At 44.4% G+C, this 21,670-nt stretch overlaps 1 protein-coding gene across 11 annotated transcripts; it reads right to left on the bottom strand.

Moving 5' to 3' along the window:
* Nucleotides 1-1,993: 1,993 nt before the first annotated feature.
* On the bottom strand, nt 1,994-20,040 carry LOC130378772 (histone-lysine N-methyltransferase PRDM7-like). Of its 11 annotated transcripts, none has more exons than XR_008894905.1 (12): nt 18,181-20,040; nt 17,516-17,657; nt 13,211-13,270; nt 12,761-12,878; nt 12,313-12,429; nt 10,290-10,349; nt 7,689-7,768; nt 3,984-4,110; nt 3,289-3,403; nt 2,762-2,903; nt 2,603-2,665; nt 1,994-2,406 (listed from the first exon to the last, which is right to left on the bottom strand). XR_008894905.1 is itself a non-coding variant. In XM_056585418.1 (12 exons), the coding sequence occupies exons 1-11, from the start codon at nt 18,237-18,239 to the stop codon at nt 2,643-2,645; spliced, it is 1,059 nt and encodes a 352-aa protein (XP_056441393.1). In that variant the 5' UTR covers nt 18,240-20,040; the 3' UTR covers nt 1,994-2,406; nt 2,603-2,642. The 11 variants fall into 11 exon arrangements, 2 of the variants coding, with proteins under 2 accessions (XP_056441393.1, XP_056441394.1); XM_056585418.1 differs by having other exon boundaries at nt 3,289-3,419; XM_056585419.1 differs by having other exon boundaries at nt 3,289-3,386.
* Between the last annotated feature and the right edge of the window lie 1,630 nt (nt 20,041-21,670).

Raw genomic sequence — 21,670 nt, 5'->3', positions numbered from 1 at the left:
TGCCGAGTCGCCGTCCATGAGGCGTCGTCGTCGGCGTCGATGATGCCATCGCGTCAGGTCCACCGCAGGGGAAAAGAAGAGATGCCTGGAGAGGATCCCCTCTTCAGGCAGCTCCCGGCAGGCGACACAGGAGACGGGGGCCGCCATAGCAGCCTCGGCGTGGTCAGTGCCGAGGCACACAGAGCACGCCAAGTGCCCGTCACCCGGTGCCAGGGAGGCGGGACAGGAGGCGCAAAGGAGTCCTGAAAAGGACCTAGCTCCAGGAGCGCTCTCAGGTGGCCCTGAAAAGGGGCCGTTTGTCCGCGCCTCGCCCGAGCCGCTGCCACCGGCTCGGGAGATCCGTGTTTAAGTCTTCATCTTCTTCTTAATAGTAGTTCTCAATTTCTCGCTGATAAGCACAAGTGCTGAAAGAAAAGGGAGGATGAGCGACGGTATACACCGCGTTATATAGACACGATACCGTGGGAAATGTGGGCGGTGCCCACGCTGATAGGTGCATAGTTTGAATTTTCAGACGGGACAAGCCCATAAGGCGAAGCCTAGACGGCGTAGCCTACATGAAATAGAACTCTCCGGTTCTACACGATTCACGTGAATGACCAAATAGACCAAGAAAACGGCGATTGTCGCAGGAAAGCGACAAGTTTGCAGCTTTGTATATTGAAGTGAATATTTCACGGAGAGGCGGCGCCCTAGCGCCCTCTATTGACCCACCGCCACTGGTTGATATATCGATCATTTGTTCACTGTATTAGCCTACCAAATCACAGGCCTCTTCAACGGTTTAAATCAGACATCCTTTTTTTCTCACTTCCATTGAAGGACGGTGAATAGTAATTATTAATGGGAGATTGAAACATAATTATCAATAATTAATTCAAAATGTCACTGAATCCGGGGAAGGGGAACATCTTCGTGGTGCTGTGGTTCCCTCTGGTGGTCAGTAACGGGACCTCAGCTCATCCTTTGAATTCTACGTTATACATAACAGCATATCAAATATAATTCACCAACATGTCGGACTGCTTCTATTCTATCCAGACAAAACCAGACTTCTCCACACTGCATATCTGATTTTATTTGAATTTCTACAGGATAAATAAATAAATACATACAAATGAAATAAATATAACAATGACGTCAGAGAATAATTCAGTTAACATTATCTCTCTCAAACTATTTTTCTTCTGAACATTTTTCGGGTAAAAACCTTCACTCATACAGACATGAATATAAATAAATACATAAAGTTGATAAGATAAACAATTAACCGTTCATGTGCCCTTTTAACATATAACAGCAAGAACCATGTTCGATTAGATTTGAATAACAGATGTCTGGGAACCATTTAGTTTCTTCACATGGTTGTTTGGGTGGAGACTCCTCTGTGAAGTTGTGCGTGACTCTTGAGATGACCAGATTGACTAAATGTTTTCCCACACTGTTTACAGTGGTATGGTTTCTCTCCCGTGTGGATGCGCTGGTGAACCTTCAGACTATCAGAGCGACTAAAGGTTTTACTGCACTTCTCACATCTGTGTTGTCCGGCTCCTTCTGCTGGAATCTGGCTCGTGCTTTGGACGGTTCCCGGGGAGGCTCCGATTGGTTCTTGATAGGAGGCTGCGACGTATGGGAGGAGACTAGGCTCCACCTTGATTTCTCCACTCCTCAGCAGTCGGCCGTACAGGTCGCCATGGCTCCTCTTCATGTGTTTGTGGAGGAAGATCTGAGACGTGTAGGAGTACGGACACTCGGGACAGGGGAAAGCCTGTGCTGGTGTCAGCTGGGATTCCCTCCTAGGAGAAAGAGAGAGTCATATGCATTTTATTTTGAGAGTGCTGCTGATGGCTGGTTTAAGCAGCCTCACCTGGCCAGAGTCAGGTGCTTTAGGCTTTGGGGCTTGATAAGGCTGCACAGCCTAATCAAGCATACCTGAATTTGTATAATTGGATTGTTTTTTTGAAACCTCCATGGTACTGTATATTTTGCATTTAGACATTTTTCCAAGTAAGAATATTTTTCTATTATGTTGTCATCTTTTGTTTATTATATTTAAATGTATGGTAAAACTTTACTATTTCCTGTATAATTTCTTAACTGCCTTGTTAATGTAGATGTTTATTGTCCAAGCTCTTTTGAATTAAAATGAGAGATGTGGTCATGAAGTGCCGCATAGAAACCAAACCCTGACAGAAAGACAGACTTGAAGGCAGACCTTTAGTAGAGCTCTTGTTGTTCCACAGTCGATCAAATCCGATTCCCAGATGTCTGGCGTATTCGTCCCCATACCAGACCAAGAGCTCTGCTCCTGAAGTCACGAGGCCACAGGTGCGATAAGGAATTCCTCCTTTGTGCTGAAACGCTATTAGGTTCTGTTCCTCTTCATTACGAGCACAATTGACGTACCTAACACACAGACAGGTACGTCAACACACCTTTACAGTCTATCTTCTGCACATGTCATAGCAACACAGAAAATATTGTGGATCTAATCAGATAACAGACATGGAGAAATATAAATGTTATCAATAAAGTAATGTAAGTAAGAAAATTGTGAACATTATTCATGCAGTAGATGGTATAAAAGTGAATAGGGTCCTACCTCATCCAGTTAGAAAGTGTCTCTCTTTGCATCAATGTAATCATTGTGTCTGCTCTTGTAGATCTGGAGAAATGTGTTAATCAGACTCTATGCCATCCAATAAACACAAAAGCACACATACAAGACTAGATCAAAATAAATGAATACAAACACACTGACCTCCCAGGAGTATCCACTCTAGGGCTCCCTCTTCATCTGTCCTGTGTCCTTCGTAGGGTCCAAAGTGTGTTCCAATGGGAAGGCCACCGTCTCCACAGTAAAACACCCCTAGACCGGCCCCAGGGATCCTAGAATCTCTGATCTACCCCACATGAGACAGAGATGGAGAGAGGAGGAGAGTCGTAGAGTGAGAGGAATACATAGAGGGAGGGAGAGGTGGAGGAGGGAGGAGATAGAATACAAGAGAGGTAGAGGAGAGCGAGATGGAGACACATGGAGAAGAGAGATGTAGAGAGAATGAGGCAGGGAGAGACAAAGAGAGGTGAGAGGAATGGAGAGAGGAAGAGAGGTGGTGAGATGGAGGGGGGGGAGAGGAAGATAAGATATGATAAGAAATGAATGGAGATGAGTAGTTGGGAAACAAGTGAGAAAGAGATTTAGACAGGAAGAGGGAGGGAGGAAAGGAAAGAGGGGGGTGGATGTCATTGGACGGGGAGAACTTTGTTGTGTTAAAGTACGACATATACCTCAAACCCAGCGGGCAGCGTCTTCTTGGCTCGGTCTTTCTCTCTGACAGCAACGGGGCGATCAGCCATGAAGACGATAGGACCGTGGACCGCGCACTCTTCGAGGAAGAAAGTCCTACACTCATCACAGACTGGAGAGTTCATTTATTTATAACGTCCAAGAGAGCTTCAGCTACAAATCTATATTAAATAGACAGAAACAGGAAGATTAAAAATTGGTTTGTGAATGAAAAAGAGGTGGGGAAAAAGAGGTGGGGAGAGAGAGACAGAGACAGAGAGAGAGACAGAGACAGAGACAGAGACAGAGACAGAGACAGAGACAGAGACAGAGACAGAGACAGACAGAGACAGAGACAGAGACAGAGACAGAGTGAGTGAGCCCTCTTACAGAAGTAGTCGTCATCCTTAGGTACTTCCGGTTCTTGGTAGTTAACTCTGAGAACATTTCTCAGGTTCGTCTTTCTTGAATAAACACTTGAGCCCTTCATATGTTCATGGAGAACTGATTCTCACACACACACACACACACACACACACACACACACACACACACACACACACACACACACACACACACACACACACACACACACACACACACACACACACACACACACACACACACACACACACACACACTATACGTGCACAAAAAGGTGTTTTGGCAGGGAAGCAGTGGTGGGATCAGAGCTAACCCAAGGAGACCTCCTCCTGGACTGCAGAGCCCCTCTCTACTCCTCCTCCGGGGGGGTCGATCTCTGGATGAGAAGGAGTGGGCCCTCCAGAGACCTCCTGGTCACTCCAGCCCCGCCCTGAGAGACTCTGACAGACAGAACGTCTAGTTAGGAGTACTCCTTGTTTTATTAATGTGGGTAGGTGCTAGGGCTGTACGGTATGGACTAAAATGTACATCACGGTAGGGCTGGGCGATAACTTGATTACAATTATTAATCGCGATAAATCTCACATCGATTACGACGATAAGCATTAGACATAAATGCTCGATATGGAAAAAAAAAAATATATATATACCGTAATTTTCCGACTATAAGCCGCGCCTTTTTCCCCATTTTTCGAGTCTGCGGCTTATATAACGGTGCGGCTAATCTATGGATTTTACAGGTTACAGACGAGTCCACCGACTTTAACTCTATCGGTGCGGCCACACCAAACGCGTTACTCGCGTTGGATAACGCGAGTACGCGCCTAACCTGACGCTTGATCATTGTGTGGTGGTTCAACGCTTCCAACGCGTCAATGCGCCAACGCAGCTAGATGAGTCCATGTCCATGCAAGTGAACAGAGCGTTCCCTCTTCGTCATAACTATCAAACCAAACATCCTTCACATTCACCGAGCGAACATTATGAAAGTAAAATGCACATTTCTCGCTAAAAATGTTTCCATAAACGCATTTAATGGCGTAACAATGTTACTATTTCCACCCAGAATAAAGATAGTTGTCGGCCGTGGCTGCGCTGGAGTCCGAGGTAGGAAACCCAAACGCCGCCGGGTTTGGGTGAAGAGTTTAGAATAGAATAGAATAGAATAGACTTTATTTGTCATTGTGCATTGGATACACAACGAAATTTGTTTGTGCAACCACTAACAAAAGTGCAGTTGTGCTGGGTGGAGGGTAGGAGTGTAGTGTGATTATTAAGTTCTGTGATGGCCCTGGGGATGAAACTGTTCTGCAGTCTGGAGGTGCGGGCTGTAGTGGCCCGGTAGCGCCTGCCAGAGGGTAGCAGGGTGAAGATCGGGTTAGATTAAATAATCTCTGATATAAATAACAATAATCGGGTTAAATAACTTCACATGGTGTGTCTGGTGTGTTTCCAGCATTCGTAGTGTTGATCAGCAGAGAAATAGTCCGCCAAGACATTGAGGTTGCTTAGCATCCAGAGACTCTGTCCATGCAAGTGAACGGAGCGTACCCTCTTCGTCATAACTATCAAACCAAACATCCTTCACATTCACCGAGCGAACATTATGAAAGTAAAATGCACATTTCTCGCTAAAAATGTTTCCATAAACGCATTTAATAGCGTAACTATGTTACTATTTCCACCCAGAATAAAGAAAGATGACGCGACGCTTCAACGCATGTAACGCGTCTACGCGCCTATACCAATGGTTCCCTATGCAAAAATGCCGAGTTTGGACGCCCCTAACGCGAGTAACGCGGTTGGTGTGGCCGTACCGTATGGGCTCTATGACCGGTCCGCGCCCCGCCACCAGTGGCGGGGCGCGGACCGGAGGAGTGCAGAGGTAGTGGGGACAGAAAATGCAGCTGCAATAGTTTGCTGACCTGCAATAGGTTTCATCTTTTTCTTTGGTGGCATTTTTGCGTTCTCTCTTCTCTGCCTGTTTCTCGAGAAAAACGGGATCTCGTTGGAAGCGCGATGTATGCGCAGGCGCCGTTTGGGCATAACAATATGGCGGCTGCCGTTCAATGTAGTTTTCATCACCACCACCGGATTATGTTTCATTTATTTCATTACAGCACGTCCCCTAAACGTTACAACATAATCGACACGAATGAGCACAGCATCGAGCAGTGGAAACGTGGGTTTATTTACTATGAAGTTCGTATTTTTAATTGTTGAAATGAAATCAGTGGTGACGAGCTAGTTGTTTTGGTAGCGGCTAAATTAGCATGTCGCGATACTTTGTACAGGGGATCACGTCTGCGCCGAGTAGATGCGCAGAGGGTTGAAACAGCGCTTGTCCGGTCTGCTCACAAGAAGGTTTCTTTGGCCAGTTACTGTGATTAAACACGAGTTGTTTAATGTTCACTATGTATCGTTTTTCATGGGGAAAATGACATGCGTCCCCGGGACGCATGGATAGTGAGTTTAGTGCGTCCTTTCAGATTTTAATGCGTCAGGGACGCAGGACGCGTACCTAGCAACATCACTGCACCCGTGGCTTATAGTCCAGTGCGGCTTATCTATGTACACATCATTAAATTTAGCTGCTGCGGCTTATACTCAGGTGCGCCTTATAGTGCGGAAAATACGGTATATATATATTTTTTTTAATTAAAAAAAAAAAACATTTCTGATATGGATTTACCTGACAGCCAATTCGGCAGAAATAAACAAAATAGTCAGATCGCAGTTTTGCGGTTAATGCCTAAGTACACGCCCATTCCCTGGTGCATGTTTGAGCTTCCGTTACACACACACACACACACACACACACACACACACACACACACACACACACACACACACACACACACACACACACACACACACACACACACACACACACACACACACACACATGCACACACAATCAACAACAATGAAAATAAGAGAAAAGAAAATATATATATATATTTTTTAATATTATATATCGTGATTAATATCGAGATCGAAAAAATAATCGTGATAATATTTTTTGCTATATCGCCCAGCCCTATATCATGGTAAGATTTGAGGAATAGACGGTAACGGTATTATATCACGGTATGTTCATTTTATCTTAAATTTCGATATAAATGCCTCTGAACGGGGAAAAATACTTAAAAAAAAAAAAAAACACTAATGTTTAATAGTATGGATTTGTTTCTCCACTTGCTTGCGGACCTTGCCGTATAGTTTTGGCATCTCAATTTGGCTGAAGTGTGTGCGGGCATGTAACGCGTACCTGGGATCGAGTGTTTTGACCATCTCTTTAAAGCCCTTTCTATCGACAGTTTGAAAGGGAACCATGTCCTTAGACAGGTAAACAGTGACAACGTTTGTCATCTCGTTCCACCACTGGCATTTAGTTGTAAGGACTGGCTTTCAAAATGCCTGCGGAAGCAATGTCTGATTGCAGAGACGGCTTCACGCTACCAGCGTCTGTCTCGTACGTTGTGGAATGAGAGCTTGTGAAGGGACTATTGCGCAACGCAGGAGGGCTTGCTGCGCGCCTGCGTGCTTGCGCAATAGCATACGGCCTGAGAAGGCAGTATCGCTGTCAATCTGTCCCTGGGAAAAGTAACGTGGTGCCGAATTGAAAAAGGAACTATGTTTCGTTACCATATTTTCAGTAGTTGCTCGTAACTTTACTTTTTACATGAAAAAGTAGTTAGGGAACTGTATTAACACATTACTTACTTTGTTACGCGTTACACACAACATTGTCTACCGGTCACACCGGTCTCACGGTAACGTCAAAATCCATACCGTAGCGCAAATTCACACCGGTATACGTTCAGCACCGTTTATACCGTACACCCCTAGTAGGTACCTTACCTCCTAGCAACAATACGTCTAAGGTTATACATCGTGCTGGTGTAATTAATACCCTTAATCCATCAGTCTGCTGTCACACGGACATGAAGCAGGTCTCGTACCATAGAGGACAGGACATGGTAAGGCTGCTGAAGGTGACGTGTGCTGTTTATACCTGTACAGAAACTGCATCTGACGTACTGGGCTGTTGTAGAGACCCCTGTCTGACTGGTGGTGGCTTCCACACTCGAGCACCTGCTGACATAACTGGCTTTAGGTTAGGATTTAACCTGCTAACTATTACCAACTGACTATATGAGTTAGGATGTGACCTATTAACTACAACAAACAGACCATATGTAAGGATGTACTATATTAACTATGACTAACTGACTAAAAGGTAGCTTAGAAGCTATTAACAACCGAGGCAGTATAAAACCTATTACTATTAACTTACTATAAGTTAGTATTTAACTTTCTGACTTACGATAAATTAATATTTAACCAAATAACTACTGATTGACTCTAAGTAAGGAAGTATCCTACTGACTACTAACTGACTAAAAAGGTAGTATAAGCTACTAACAACCAATGAAGTATAAAACCTAACTTGCATACTATATCTGACTAACTATAAGTAAGGATGTATGCTACTAACTCCTACTAACTGACAATAAAAGGGACACTTCTTGTTGCCATGGCGCTGTGGGAGACGGCTGCCTCTCCAGTAGCTCTCCCGTTTTTTAACTTCTTTCTACTTATTGTGTGTTTAATATATATACTGTACTATACTAAACTATATACTATATACTATAGATACTTCAATTCTATTTATTTTTTCTAAAAATGCAACCAAGAGCCAGCTCTCTCACTTACTCAAGAGAGGAACTACTGGCTTTGCAAATAAACGGACTAACGGACAAAACAAACAACAAACAAACAAACGGACGGGCTGGGATACGACACCCAATCCCAGCGGAGCTGAGGAGGAGACCCAGGGGCTGCAAGGCTGGAGCTAAGATAAAGGCTGAGCTTGCGGATAATCGTAGGCGCTACAAACCATCTATTCCCTCCGTAATCATGGGGAATGTGAACTCGCTGCCGAACAAGATCGACGAGCTGTCCGCGCTGAACAACCAACGGATCTACCGTGACAGCAGCTTGTTCATCTTTACGGAGACATGGCTTAACCACCTTGTACCGGATGCTAACGTGGACCTGCTGGGATTCACTGCCGTGAGAGCCGACAGAGACACTAAAGCGAGCGGAAAAAGCAAAGGTGGGGGTCTCATCATGTATGTCAACAACCGCTGGTGTAACCCAGGACATATCTCCATAAAGACAGTCTCATGTTGCCGGGACCTCGAGCTGCTAGCTGTTAGCCTGCGGCCATATTATCTGCCGAGGGATTTTAGTCATGTGATCACCGTCTGTGTTTACATTCCTCCGAGAGCGGACGCAGCCACTGCCTGTGAGAAGATACACTCCGTCACAGCAAGGCTGCAGACACAGCACCCTGAGGCATTTATGATCATCTCTGGGGACTTTAATCACGTAACTTTGGATTCTACTTTGGATTCACCAGGTTGTAGACTGTACTACCAGAAACAACAGGACAATTGATCTCCTCTATGCTAATGTGAGGGATGCATATAGAGCGACTCCCCTCCCCCCACTGGGGAAGTCTGATCACAACCTGGTTCACCTACAGCCACTGTACATCCCCCTGGTCCAAAGACAGCCGGTGACAACTCGCACCATCAGGAGGTGGTCCCCTGAGATGGAAAGTGCCCTGAGAGACTGTTTCGACACCACAGTATGGGATGTGTTGATCGACCCGCATGGTGAGGACATAGAGGGGATGACACACTGTCTGACGGAGTACCTCAACTTCTGCGCAGACGTGGTCTCCCCTGTCAGGACTGTCCGCTGCTACCCTAATAACAAGCCATGGGTAACGCGGGAAGTCAAGGCTGTCCTCAACAAGAAGAAGGCTGCCTTCAGGAGCAGGGACAGGGAGGCCATGAAGGCAGCACAGAAGGAGGTGAAACACTGTGTGAGGGAAGCTAAGGACAGCTATAGGAGAAAGGTGGAGCAGAAGCTGAGGGAGAACAACATGAGGGAGGTCTGGGAAGGTGTGAGGACCATCACAGGTCACAACACAAAGACCAGAGCTACAGGGGGGACAATGCAGACAACGGAGAGGGCGAACGAGCTGAATGACTTCTTCAACAGGTTCAACCAGCCCTCGTCCCCCCCACCTCCACCACCACCACCACCATCACCACCACCATCACCACCACCATCACCACCACCACCCTCACCACCACCACCCTCACCACAGCCATCTCTCCTTCTTCTTCCCTCTACACACCTCCCCCCAGACACCACAACATCCCCCTCCCCCCCACCCACCTCAACACAATCCCCGCCTCACATCACCATAGACCAGGTCAGAGGACAGCTGAGGAAGCTCCAGCCCAGGAAAGCAGCAGGCCCAGACAAAGTGTGTCCGAGACTGCTGAAGACCTGCGCTGCAGAACTGGGAGAGCCGCTACAACGGATCTTCAACCTTAGCCTGCGGCTAGGGAGAGTGCCCACGATCTGGAAGACATCCTGCATCGTTCCGGTTCCGAAGAAGAACAGGACCAGCGAGCTGAATGACTTCCGACCGGTGGCACTCACTTCACACCTGATGAAGACGTTGGAGCGGCTCTTCCTCAACCTCCTCAGACCCCAGGTACAACACGCCCAGGACCGCCTGCAGTTCGCGTACCAGCCAGATGTTGGTGTGGAGGATGCCATCCTCTACATGCTACACCGAGTCCACTCCCATCTGGATAAGGGAAGCTGGCACAGTGAGGATTCTCTTCTTGGACTTCTCCAGTGCCTTTAACACCATCCAGCCCCCTATGCTTCACGACAAACTGAACAGGATGGGAGTGGAACCCTATCTGGTGGACTGGATTGATGATTACCTCACCGACAGGCCACAGTATGTCAGGCTGAAGGACATCACGTCTGACACTGTGGTCAGCAGCACTGGAGCCCCCCAGGGTACAGTGCTGGCCCCTCTTCTCTTCACCCTGTACACCTCAGACTTTTGCTACAACTCTGAGCTATGTCATCTACAGAAGTACGCCGATGACACAGCCATCGTTGGGTGTATTAGGGGTGACAGAGAGGAGGAGTATCGGAGTCTGGTGGGGGACTTTGCTCTCTGGTGCCACACTAACCGGCTACAGCTCAACACCTCTAAGACAAAAGAGCTGGTCATTGACTTTGGAAGATCCAGACCAAGTCCGAGACCAGTCCTGCTAGACGGAGCTGAGGTGGAGGCTGTGAATTCCTACAAATACCTCGGGGTCTGGCTGGATAACAAACTGGACTGGAAAACACACACCAGCTACCTGTATGGAAAGACACAAAGCAGGTTGTACTTCCTGAGGAGATTGCGGTCATTCAACATCTGCAGCAAATTGCTGTGGATGTTTTGTCTGTGGTTGCCAGCGTCCTCTTCTACACTGTGGTGTGCTGGGGAGGCAGCATAAACAAGAGGGACACCTCCAGACTGGATAAACTGATCAGGCGGGCTGGCTCTGTGGTCGGCATGAAGCTGGAACCACTGGTGACGGTGGCAGAGAGGAGGACACTGGACAAACTGCTGGACATTATTGACAATGCCAGCCACCCCTTGCACACTGTCATCAACAACCAGAGGAGCCTGTTCAGTGGAAGGCTGCTCCTTCCCAAAGTTAGGACCAACAGACTAAAGAACTCCTTTGTCCCTCATGCCATCACACTATACAACTCCTCACTCGGAGGGAAGTAGGAGGAAATAGAATAGAAGTAATAGAAGTAATAGAGTAATAGAGTAAAGAGGAGAGATATAACCTATTCCACTGCTTAATTTGAACTGCTAATTTATTTAATTTAATTTAACTGTCAGCCACCCCTTGCTCACCGTCATTTCATATATGATATGATATTTATCCACAATGCCGTATGTGTATATGTGTATGTGTGTATGTATGTGTATGTATATGTATATATGTGTATGTGTGTATATGTATATGTGTGTGCATGTGTATATGTATATATATATGTTTATTTATGTTTACATTTATTTATTTATATTTATTTATTTATATTAATCCTCTATACAGTTCTCTACATTTATCTTTTATTTTACTTGAATCCTGTTTTACTTCTATTATTATCTACTTTCTATATTAGCTAAGAGTTTATTGTTTACTGTTTACTGTTTTTTGTTTACTTTTTATAGTTAGTTAGTTAAGAGTTTATTGTTTATCTTATATTATATTATAATTATTGTTTACTGTTTACTTTTTATTTTACTTTTTATAGTTATCTAAGAGTGTATTGTTTATCTTATATTGTATATAATTTAATATTGTGTTGTGTTTCTTTCTGTAAGATACTGGACAATCAATTTCCTTGAGGGAGTCATCCCAAAAGGATCAATAAAGCCTAATCTAATCTAATCTAATCTAATCTAATCTAATAAAGTAGTATATAAACGACTCACTTCAACTAACTGACTAAAATGGGTAATATAACCTGCTAATTTACTATGAGGTACAACCTATTATTAAAAATGTTTATTACAGGTTTTCCTTTTTTCAGATGCAATAAAATCCCTTTAAATCAATAAAACCCCTTTTTGTTGCTATATCTTTGGTCAAATGATGCGGGCTAATGTATCTTCAGGGCTTTGAAAGGGATAATGTTCACTGCACATTACCCCTTCCAGAAATGTCTTGTAAATGTCTTTGTACCGGTCAATCCAGAGGTCCAGAGCTGCTCCTCCTCAGAGTCTGTCTCTTCAGGTGAGCAGACTCTCACCTGGCCGGGCTTCTCTCTCCTCATGAAGGCTGGAGCCACAAAGGACAGGCCTGACACACACACACACACACACACACACACACAGACACAGACACAGACACAGACACACACACACACACACACACACACACACACACACACACACACACACACACACACACACACACACAGACCGAAACACACACACACACACACACACACACACACACACACACACACACACACACACACACACACACACACACACACACACACACACACACACACACACACACACACACACACACACAAAAGAAGCAGTGATGTGTACAGCAGCACCACCTGTGTCTGTATGTAGAGCAATGTACTCAGTAAAATAGTATTTAAGTATGAGTGGTTTACCAAGAGACGACATAACCAAATGGTTTTCCTTGATCTGCATGAATCTTTTTTTCTCTGCCATACAGAGGCGGTTCCATTTTGTTGTGGAAAAGTAGGCCCTGATATCCGCAAAGTCCTCCTTCACCACAAACAGACAACATAATGTCCAATACTGTTGATCTAACCTTACCACTTTGTAGATAAACAACCTTAACTACAACCGTAACACATTCTAGGTAATACTGAATCTATCAAAGTCAACAGTTGCTATAGAGCAGCCAATTAACTGTTGTAAATCCCACATATTTCTCATAAATAAAGTAATATCGTTCTCCTAAATTGCCATTCTCTCCATGGAGGGTCCCTTTCATGAACACATTGGTCTTATCTGATCGTCTGATCTGATTTAATGGTGATTAACTCACCAATGTTGCATGAACAGATGTTTAAAGTATTGATATGGTGTCTCACCTCCTCCACTGAGTGACTCATCTGACTGGTAGGCCTACAGCTTGAGTCCAGATCAATCGTCTAACAATGAAACATAATTAGAACATCCGGGGTAAATATCGACGGCTAACATCCCTTTGCAAAGTTAATAAGAGTTACTTAACGTTGGTTAGTGAATTGGCGCTGACTAGTCAACACGATGATTGGAGGGATTCTGACCATAAATCACTTACGTCGTCCACTTATGCTTAGTTATGTTAGCCATTAAATTATATAATAACCAAACAAGTTTAGAATATAATACATTTCAGATCATATATGCCTTACCACATGCACTTGAATGGCACTAAAATGGAGATCCGAGATTCTATTGTTCAGTTGATTCGGCCCCAAACTGAGAAGAAGCGGGAAAACTTGGGAGAAGTCCCGCCCCTTCTGCCGTGTTCCAATACCCGTACTGTCCGTACTTACTAGCCAACATTTGAGTACGCAGTACGTTACAATTCAGATCCGGCGAAAAGAAGTATACCTCAAGGACCCGGATGCCGTACTCAAAACGGGCTTAATCGTGAAGTGTGGATCGAAGGACACTCCCAGGCCCCCAGGATAGGCGCATACTTCCGCAATCCACCAGTGCTCAGAGGCCAAGCCTGGTATTGCAGCTGTTTAAGCTGGCTGTGGACGGGGGTCCGTCATTTCATGTGGCCCAGAAGTAGATATCGCCGTCCACTCCAATACAAGTGGGGAACAGGATTGTGTCTCCGCAAAAAATTTCTGGATATCAATCAAAGGCTCATAATTATATTTCTACGCTGTTCTAAAAAAATGTAAGTTTTTTCTTTTCAAAACGCCTCCTCAAGCGTTTTATTAGCAGTTTATGTTGGGTGGGCAGCTGAAAGGAGTCGTACTGAAACAAACGGCTCCTTGCTATGGACCTATTTTGAAGTGCACGGCTCCATTAACTTCCGAATTAAATTAAATTCCGAATTAACTTCCATCAACTCCATTAACTTCCAAAGTCTGAGATTTGTCCTTTTACTTAACATGAATGGCGTTGAACACGGATATATAACACACATATCATTCAAATAGCTGTAACAGGCACGGGCGTATTGATTACCTGATTGATTATGGGAGACCTACGTAATCTTCATAATATTGTTAATTGTCTAATATTAACATTTCAGTTGCGTTGGTAGGTATTTCATTTTCATTTGCTTGTTTAGCTATGACAGGGTTATGGTTAGCTATGTATGACAGTTGACAATGTTGGTGTATTACAATTCATTATTTGGGTAGGCTACTCCAACTTCGTTGCTGGTCGATATGTAAACATTTACTTTTATATAAATTATTGATTGCATTTTTCGTAAATAGTTAGTTGGAAGGAATCTGTTTCTTAAGCAATAACATTGAACTGAATTTTTTAGGCCTCCATACGTTTACTATACATGTTACTATGGTATTATATGGAGCAATCTTACATATTTATGAAGTTTCCAGATCAATAAAGTTCTATCTCTTCTTATTTGAACTGCATGTATGTCCTCTTGATTATAGTATTACAGTGTGTACCTTGGTTATCAGCTATCATAGAATGGTGTCCAAATGGCTGCATGTGTAAGAAATAGGATTTGAACCAAGTGTTACAATAAAAAAAGCTTTTATTACAAGACCCCCCACCCCAAATTTTAACAAAACACTTTTTTGTATATACATGTTTCATGTATTTATATGTTTTTTTACATGTTGTGACTGTCTGAGTTTGTGATGTGAGTCTATGGTCTTGTATATACATGTTTCATGTATTTATATGTTTTTTACATGTTGTGACTGTCTGAGTTTGTGATGTGAGTCTTTGGTCTCGTATTTATATGCATGTTTCATGTATTTATGTTTTTTACACATTGTGACTGTCTGAGTTTGTGATGTGAGTCTTTGTTCTATTGTGTCTCGTATTCATATACATGTTGTGACTGTCTGAGTTTGTGATGTGAGTCTTTGTTCTATGTTCCCACTCTTGGCCTGCACCTTGACGTGGTGAGTGGGCTTTAAACTAAGCCAGGCCTTTTATATTTTTTCGTTTGTTATTCACAGTCTATCTTATTAATGATACAAAGCCTTAATTAAACCCCTTCTCTTCTGTTTGCAGAAACTGGAAACTTCAGAGTATATTTTATCTTAAGTTAGATAATCTTTTTTTGTTTCCTCATCAGATCCCAGTCCATCATGCTCCTCTGCTTGTCTGCCGTGCCACCATCATGCCTCATGCATCACCTCTCAGCGCCCTGCCCAGCTGCATCTTATTCCATTTCGAAAAAGCGAGCATCTCACCAAGCAAAGTTTTGCTAATGCCTGCTCAAGTTATTTAAATACTTCATTCTATGGATATCTGAAAATATTTACAGATGGTTCTAAAGATCCCAAAGGACAATGTGGTATTGGCATATATATTCCAGAATTTGAAAAAGGATATGGATATAGAGTGGGTGACTTTATCATACTCAATCGAGATGGCCACAATAATAACCGCTCTTAGATGGGTTGTAGATACTAAGTTTTATAACAGATAATTCAATACGTGAAGATTTGGTGATAGAGGTAAAGCAATTTCTTTTAAATATTATAAGCCTTGGTTTAATTATTCAGTTCTGTTGGATTCCAGCCCACCATGGAATATATGGCAATGAAATTGCTGATAAATTAGCTAAAAGATACTAACCTAATTAGAAGAATTTAACCTTAAGTATATATATTTTTTCTTTACTATTTTTATTTATTCATTTCTTTTGTTTGTTTGTTTTATTTTGTTTCGTTAGTTTCGTTGAAGTTATTTTTATGATTTAAAGTATCATTTGCCAACGTCCTTGTCACACACTCCTGTATAGTAGTCCAGTAGGTGGCGGTATATGGGGAAAAACTATGATCCGCCACTAAACAAGAAGAAGAAGAAGATCTCTGCATCCGGTAAGTCACGGACTAGGCCACGTGTCTTGGCCCCATAACGCGGAAGCAAATCGCTCCTGTATGTTACCCTGCGCCACTGAGCAGTTTGTATCAATGGTGGATTCAATGATTCGTTTCCGTGACCCAGTTCGCGTGATTCAGTTCGCCACGAGGAGTCGTTCGCGAATCGTTCGTTCGTTCGTTCGTTCAGTCGAGTTTCCGGTAGCACTAACTCCACTGAGTCTGACTGACTCAGCTGAGAACCGTGCAATGGGGTCCATTCCATGATGCGATTTACCGCTTCCGGAAACCAGGCTGAACGAACATACGATTCGTGAACGACTCCTCCACGTTCAGTCGAGTTTCCGGTGAATCGATTCACCGGAAACTCGACTGAACGTAGAGGAGTCGTTCGCGATTCAGCCTAGTTTCCGGTAACGGTGAATCGCATCATGGAATTCACGCCATTGCACGGTTCTCAGTTGAGTCAGTCAGACTCAGTGGAGTAAGTGCTACCGGAAACTCGTTCGTTCGTTCAGTCGAGTCGGTGAATCGAATGGTGAACGAGACGACCGAACGAACGAGAGAGACGAACCGGTTCAGTTCGTTCGTCCTAAAGACTCGGTCATTCGAACCGGTTTGCGAACGAACGAGCCAACACTAGACCAGCCTCCACACTCAGCATGGGGGGGGGGGACTGCTGCTGCTGCTGGGGCTCCTCTCCGGGGGGTCTGCAGGAAGGACCCTTCAGAGCGTCTCGGTCCCAACTATATATAGAACCGGAACTAGAACTATAGTGGTCCCGCAGCAGTGCTTGGTTTTGCTGTCTTTCCTTTTGATGTGAAAATGCGTCCACCAAAAGTGCAAAAATCCTTAGAGTAAATATAAAACAAAATCATGAAATAACTACAGCAACAGCTTTTAAGTGTTGTATTATGAAGACAAGACATAGCGATGGATAGAGGATATCTCTCAGATAGCACTTGTTCTGATACCATTATGTCTGCACATTATCATGGCTCCTATTGCACTCCTACCATCCCTGGAGAGGGATGGTAGGAGTGCAATAGGAGCTTCTCCAGGTTCCCTGATATTAGGGGGGTTTCCCTGCCCTTTGGGGGGCTAGGGTCAGGGGGTGTCCTTTAAGAAGCGGCCTGCGAAGCCCTTCAGATCTCTGGTCCAGGGTGTTCTAACCTGTTTGACCTGATGGGGATGTGGTGTTTCAAGGCTGCTTGGCTGGGGGGGTCTATAACGGATTGTGTGCGTGGTAGTGTGGCTGTGTGGTGTTGGTGCGATTGGTGTAGGTAGGCCTCCAGGGTGAATACATTTCAAAAAAGAGATATCTATTTCAAAAGGGTGAAGCTGTGAGGGGGCTCTGACCTGCTGACGGTGACGGTGGTGGTCCCGTGGTGGGTAGCCGGAGAGGGTGGAGGTCCCGTGGTGGGTAGAGGCGACGGCAGGACGGTCCCTGGTAACTGCTGACGGTGACACAGCCAACGGGCCCATAGATTTGGTAGGTGACCTTTTTAGAGCATTTAAAAGAAATAAACCACTCAAATAAATATCTCCATCTATTATGTTTATATATTACTGTATAACTGTGTGTATGAATGTATTACTGTGTAACTGTATGTGTGTGTACATGTTAATAATCAGTGAATAATAACAAGTATGCTAGAGACCAGCACTTGTTCTGCTTAAGTGTGTTCTTAATTCAACACGAGAGCTACAGTACTTCTGATGTTTCTTCTAGATGGGGAGGGATTCTGCAGACCGTAGGAACACTGTCTGGACTGTGAATAACAGCCATGCAGTATGAATATATCCCTGTGTACATAACTGTGTGTGTGTGTGTGTGTGTGTGTGTGTGTGTGTGTGTGTGTGTGTGTGTGTGATTTCTAATGAAATTCCAGGCAATCAGAGAAGTCGCTCTTTCAAAAATCCAACACCTGTTTGCAAACATCCATATACCTCAGAACATCCTCACAGAGATGACAAACAAGACGGTGAGCCTGGTGAGGAAATGGCTTGGCTTAAACACCCACTCGACCCGTGACATCATCTTCCAAGCCCGCGGAGATGGAGGTCCCGGAGTCCCAAACATTGAGTGGGTCTACACCGCCACCAGAACCAACCACCTCCTCAAGATGCTCAACTGCGACGACGTGACAGTCCGGGAAATGGCCCGTGAATCACTCCTCCTGCATATGCAGCGACGCAAAATCCCACCTGCGAAGGAGAATGAGCGGCAATTCCTCGGATTCAAAATAAAAGATAATGGAAAACTGGACATCAGAACTGCAGGCTTCGGTGTGCGGTCAGACTGGATGGATCTCAATGACCTGTGCCACCGCTCAGGAATAAATCTGAAGTGGGCGGGGCCCGATGGTACACCTGTTGCACTGAACTCTGTTGTCATGGACCCGCTCATCAATGTATGCGCGACCTTTGAACAGGAAGATGGGCAACACGAGCTGTCAATCAAAACAGCGAGAGCCACAATGCTAAGAATGAAAGTAGAAGAGAGTGCGCAGCATTGGACTAGCTTAAGCCTGCAGGGCAAACTGGCACTGCTACCCTTTGCAAACCACTCTGTGTCCCACTCAATCCTCTCAAACACGACCATTGGAGAGGACGTCCTTATCTTTTGCATTAAGGCCCGCTTACAGGTATTGCCAAAAAAATACAACCTGGCAATCTGCTATCCATCGCAACACAACCCACACTGCATCCTACATCCCACCCCAGACAATAAAGAGACAATGGCTCATATCCTAAACGGCTGTAGCTTTTACAAAGGACTGTACATCGCCAGACATGACCGTCTGGTGGACTTGGTCTCACAAGAACTCAGACAAGTACAGGACAGAACAACACACATGTTGTTCTGTCAATACCCCACAACAATACCCCCACCTACCTCTCTGACCTCCTGGAATCCTACACTCCTGCCCGCTCACTGAGATCCTCCACAGCAGGCCTACTGCATGTCCCTAAGGCGAACCTCAGCACCCTGGGAGAGAGGGCTTTCAGCTACATCGCCCCCAAGTTGTGGAATTCACTGCCAGACTACATCAGACACTGTGACTCAATTACTGACTTTAAAAGCAGACTTAAAACTAATTTCTTCAAGATAGCTTATGGACTGACTGACTGACTTTTATTTTTCTTATTTCTATTTATTTCTATGAGATTATTGTAATTGTAATGAGATGATTGTTTGTGAAGCGACCTTGGGTGTCATGAAAGGCGCTTGAAATAAAATGTATTATTATTATTATTATTATGTATAAGCACAGCACTGTGAAATTGAACTGGTTTGATCATAATTGTACTGATAACAACATACTGTATAACATCCCAAACACCCCGGACATTGTTTTCATTAACCAAGCCAGAAAATCAGTTACCATCTTTGAAATAGGCTGTGCGTTTGATCTGTATATGGACACTTGCTTCACATCCAAATTCATGAAATACCAGCCATTGGTAGAATGTATCACAGCTCTAGGATATAACTGCCAATTAATCATAGTTGTGTTCGGAAGTCTGGGGCATGTACACAAACTTGTGCTCCGAGGTTTGCAGATGGGTGGACTGCAAAAGGCTGATGCGAAAAGAGTTCTAAAATTCTGCTCAGTCTCAGCGACCATAGGCAGCCTCCACATCTGGAAAAGACGTTGTGTTGTCTATCCCTGAATGCCATATTGTATGCAATGCAATGCTTTAACCTCAGCTAAACCATCATAATTTCATCTCTACTCCTCTGCGTGCTTAAGCATTTTGCACATTCAGTGTCTGGTTAGTTTTCAGATTGAAACCTTCTAATTAATGTTTGTGAAAACTTTGTTTTGCTTGTAGATCCAAATAAAATAATTTGTTAAACCTGTTTGTGTGTGTGTGTGTGTGTGTGTGTGTGTGTGTGTGTGTGTGTGTGTGTGTGTGTGTGTGTGTGTGTGTGTGTGTGTGTGTGTGTGTGTGTGTGTGTGTGCATTTATCTTTTGAGTTTTATACGTCACCATAATCACGAAACATTGACTGAGCGTCTCTCTCACGGTCTCTGACAGCAGACAGGGCCCCGAGAAAGGACCGGTCCCAGGTATTGGGGAACGTGTGGGTCCGGGTGAGGGCACTACGAAAGAAACCACCGACGCACCCCTGAACAACCCTGAACATCAAGATTTAGTCGTTGAGGCTGAGAAGGAGGGGGAAGCCACACAGAAGGCTGAGGGGACGGGCCTCAGGCCTCGGTTGAAGAATGACACTCTCAAACTTGTGTTTGAGTATCAATAGAATTGATCAGAGACAAACTAATGAATGGTCTTTCTTTGCCCCACTGTGAGTGTTGATGCAAATGTTTGGGTATAAAACATGCATAGATTTGGAAATAGCTGATGGACTTGGGAGAACAAATTTCAAATGGTGACTTTGTAAACACGACTGTGTTATTGTCAACTTTTTGTATTAAAGTAATATTCTTATTTCAGTGGTTTCCATTTGAGTTATTAAAAGGCCTATTCGGTAGATTGCAATAAAAACAAATCCAGTTGCCTGCGACGACGAATCAACATCAGGTACCACCTCTGGCCGGTCGGAACCCGACGGGCCGCTGTGACATCACCGCCTCTATATAAGTCCCCGCTCCTCAGTCCAGTCCTCAGTGGTGATCAGAGCAACGACTGAGCTGCATATCAATAACCAGCGACAGCAACAAACTGAGAGATCCACTATGGTGAGGAAGAGACAGGAAGAGAGACAGGAGGGAGACCAGGAGACCCTGTGTGGGGACCCCTCGTCGCCCCCCGGAGAACAGCGTCCGGCACAGGTGAGGAAGGAGAGGACACCACGCCAACCGCACACGCACACGCACACTTTGATTCTGCAGACGCACATTTGTATTCTGTAAAAGCTTGTGGTTGTACATGATTATATTAAGTTAGGGTCCAACTGACTTTCTTTAAAGAAGTGCAGGCAACACACACACACACACACATACACTCACACACACACACACACACACACACACCCCCACACACACTCAAATACACACACACACGATTGTACACATTTAATATCAGTGCTTTATAAAAAATATACATGATATATATGTATATGATCTATAAATACGTTTATGCATGTTTTTCTTGAACTTTTCTATTCGAAAAAACATCAAAATTATTGATTTATGCTTCAGCATATTTTTGCCATTTTCAAAAGAATGTATACCCAAACATTCCGTCCCCGTGACGACCCCTGACGACGTCCCCGTGACGACGTCACCGCGGCGGCCCTCTGACATCACGGGGCCACGCTCCTCGATATAAGATAATAATAACAACTAGAAAATGCATTTCCTGCAGAAAATGAGTGCTTTAGTGCAAAGTGAGGTTGAAAATATTATGAAAAGCGCTGTGCTGTATCTGAAACGTGCCGGGTGGCCGTAGCGCGGCGAACTCTGTAGGGGATTGTGCTTTGTGGGGTTTGTTTAACGGCGTTGCTATGGTTACCTAAATTATTATAAGCAACTGAAAACGA

Source organism: Gadus chalcogrammus, unplaced genomic scaffold (assembly GCF_026213295.1).
Source record: "Gadus chalcogrammus isolate NIFS_2021 unplaced genomic scaffold, NIFS_Gcha_1.0 GACHA101, whole genome shotgun sequence".
NCBI classification, from domain to species: domain Eukaryota; kingdom Metazoa; phylum Chordata; class Actinopteri; order Gadiformes; family Gadidae; genus Gadus; species Gadus chalcogrammus.
Note: the sequence above shows the minus strand (reverse complement) of the source record. Positions and strands in the feature narration are given on the sequence as shown.

Coding starts and splice junctions, on each gene's coding strand:
- LOC130378772 (XM_056585418.1), bottom strand. CDS start 18,239: ATGTTTGGGACTCCGGGACCTCCATCTCCGCGGGCTTGGAAGATGATG. Junction 13,271..17,515: donor ACCACCGTCACCGTCAGCAG/GTCAGAGCCCCC, acceptor TTTCATTGTTAG/ACGATTGATCTGGACTCAAG. Junction 10,350..12,312: donor CTGGACCTCTGGATTGACCG/GTACAAAGACAT, acceptor TCCCTTATCCAG/ATGGGAGTGGACTCGGTGTA.